Source organism: Cygnus atratus, chromosome 16 (assembly GCF_013377495.2).
Source record: "Cygnus atratus isolate AKBS03 ecotype Queensland, Australia chromosome 16, CAtr_DNAZoo_HiC_assembly, whole genome shotgun sequence".
NCBI classification, from domain to species: domain Eukaryota; kingdom Metazoa; phylum Chordata; class Aves; order Anseriformes; family Anatidae; genus Cygnus; species Cygnus atratus.
The window spans coordinates 14,508,394-14,510,990 of record NC_066377.1 but is presented as its reverse complement, the minus strand read 5'-3'; the positions used below and the strand labels follow the sequence as shown (position 1 = coordinate 14,510,990).

At 51.5% G+C, this 2,597-nt stretch overlaps 1 protein-coding gene across 1 annotated transcript; it reads left to right on the top strand.

Moving 5' to 3' along the window:
- On the top strand, positions 1-2,270 carry SYS1 (SYS1 golgi trafficking protein). Its single transcript, XM_035548324.2, has 3 exons — positions 1-199; positions 663-730; positions 1,402-2,270. The coding sequence occupies exons 1-3, from the start codon at positions 38-40 to the stop codon at positions 1,640-1,642; spliced, it is 471 nt and encodes a 156-aa protein (XP_035404217.1). The 5' UTR covers positions 1-37; the 3' UTR covers positions 1,643-2,270.
- The last annotated feature ends 327 nt before the right edge of the window (positions 2,271-2,597 follow it).

Sequence of the window (2,597 nt, the reverse complement as noted above, 5' to 3'; positions counted from 1 at the left end):
CTGCCCCCCGCCGCCCCGCGGCCGCATCCGCCGTGAGATGGCGGCGCAGTTCCGCAGCTACGTGTGGGACCCGGCGCTGATCGTGGCGCAGATGGTGCTGCTGCAGGCCGGCTACTACAGCTCGCTCGGCCTCTGGCTCGCCCTCCTCGGCGCCCTCGGCAGCACCCGACCCTCCCTGCACCAGGTCTTCAGCGACGAGGTGAGGAGGGGCGGCGTGGAGACGGGCCCGGAGCAGAGCAGGGGCTGCCCCCCTGGGGAAACCGAGCTCCGTGTGGGGGTCCCGGGCCTGGGGGTGCTTCGTAGGAGCCCCCAGAGGGGAACCAGAGTCGGCCGGGGCTCTGGGCGGCGTCAGGTCCCTGCGGGGTACCCCCAGAGCGGGCAGCCCCCCGCACAGAGTGCTATACCCCAGTGTTGGGGTACAGCGCACCCCCTGTGTTGTGTCGTACCCCGGTGTTGGGGTACGCGCCCCCACAGCTGGCAGTGCCCCGGGGTGAGGCAGAGGTGTGGTTTTTGTGGAGGCACGGGCTGGTGGGAGGGCTGCTGTCACCGCCCCGGCCCTTCTTACGGAGCGTGGTGGGCGCAGGGCAGTGCCTGTGTGGCTGGCTGTGGGGTGAGGTTGGCTGTGATGTGTGCTGTGGTTTCTTACTAATAATGCTGTGCAGATTTTAGGCTTCTCAACCCCACCTGGGAGGCTCTCCATGATGGCTTTCATCCTCAATGCACTCACCTGGTAAGTCAGCAAATAGCTAGAACATGTAGCACTCCTGTTATTCCAACGGTTCCGGTGTCTTGTGCTTACTCTTTCATAACATTGAACTTTGTGAGAATTCAGCGTGACCACTGCCTCTCTCACAACACCTCCTGGAAGCCCAGTGCCTGGTTGAGCACGTCTGTTGAGGTCAGGTTATTCCCTGTCCCTCTGGTCTGGAGAGGAGGCCAGCTGGGAACTGCTGGCTCTGAAGGTGACTTACCCTGATCCCGGATAAGTCATTTCTCTTTACTGCCTCAGTTTCCCAGTCCAAAAATGAGTCTTGCTCCCGTGAGAGATTTTACTGAACATTAGAATTAATGAGTCTCAACAAACACTGATCTGTAAACTGTACTGTACTTTGTGCCTGCCACTAGGCAGAGATTACTGGGGGAGATAGTGCAGAGAGCCAGGCAGGAATTTTTAAACTAAAAACTCATTTGCCTGCCATCATATAATTAAAATGCTGTAAGCCATTTAAATCTTGCTACAGCGTCTGTGAGCAAGGTGAGGAACAACCTATCCTTAAAACAGTTAAGAAGTCCTAAAACATCTTGATAACTAGCACCAACAATTCCTAATAGATCTTGCCATATCCCCTTTTCCACAGGCACAGTGCAATGTGTTTATTCATCTCTGTGTTTACTTTGCAGTGCTCTGGGGTTGCTGTACTTCATCCGAAGAGGAAAGCAGTGCCTGGATTTCACAGTCACAGTTCACTTCTTCCATCTTCTGGGCTGCTGGATTTATAACTCGCACTTTCCCTCAACTCTGACGTGGTGGCTGGTGCACATCGTCTGCACAGCGCTCATGGCTGCAATTGGGGAATACCTCTGCATGAGGATAGAACTCAGAGAAATCCCACTGAATTCTGCTCCCAAGTCCAACGTATAAACTTGCTCTGGCAACAACATGCTGCATTGCATCATTGTTTCCAGCACAAGTACATCTAATGCCTGAAAGTCATCACTGAAGAAGCACAGCAGGTCTGTTTAGACTTTTCTTTTTTTTTTAAGATCTTGGTGACTGCGTGAGTGTGAGCATCTCCTCTGTCATCATCAGACAACGGGGAGGAGCAGATGTTTATTTTATTAACACAAAGCATTAATGACTGTATGGCAAGTGTGCTCTTAAGCTCTTCATTCATGAGACTGCTAAAAACCAAGTAGCAAATCTTCATGCCTGAGGAGCACCTGGAATTAAGCAAACGTGAGAGGTCCCTGTATGGGTATTGCAGCGGTCAGCTCATCTTGCAGGAGCTGGCACAGTGAGCAGTGGGGCCAGGAGCTGCTGCTACCAGGTTGTAATTCACATGTGCTTTGGTTGGAAAGAAGTCAAGGAAGTGAATGGGCGGGGGAAAAAGAACATAACTGTACTTAATGTGAATCACCAGCTGAGACCCTAAATAACCTATAATCTTAGATGGGTTTGTTTGCTGTTTCCATGTTTAATGCATAGAGATGTCAGACAGCAGTTTGCTGAAGAAGTCTTTTGTAATAATAAAAGTATTATGTTGCTGTGAGTGTGTTACTGGGAAGCTAAGCACTTCAAGAAATACCATGAATGTCTGTATTGTGGCAACAGAAGTGTCTTGGGAAATCAGGCGGCATAACGCTCGCTTCAGGAAGCGTGTCAGCAGCCCAGGACCTCCACATGCTTAGTCCTGGGCTGGAGCTGTTTTAGGGGAAATCTGGAAAAGTTTCTAGAGCCACACTACCATTCCCAGTTGCCTGGGTCTTCCTGTCAGGCTTCAAAAATCTAGCAGCAGAGCTAGCCTGATTGGGGTACCATTTATTCAAGTAAGAAACTGCTACTTGGTTCTCAAAGTGATAGGATGCACCGTCAGTTA

Coding starts and splice junctions, on each gene's coding strand:
- SYS1 (XM_035548324.2), top strand. CDS start 38: ATGGCGGCGCAGTTCCGCAGCTACGTGTGGGACCCGGCGCTGATCGTG. Junction 200..662: donor ACCAGGTCTTCAGCGACGAG/GTGAGGAGGGGC, acceptor AATGCTGTGCAG/ATTTTAGGCTTCTCAACCCC. Junction 731..1,401: donor ATCCTCAATGCACTCACCTG/GTAAGTCAGCAA, acceptor TTTACTTTGCAG/TGCTCTGGGGTTGCTGTACT.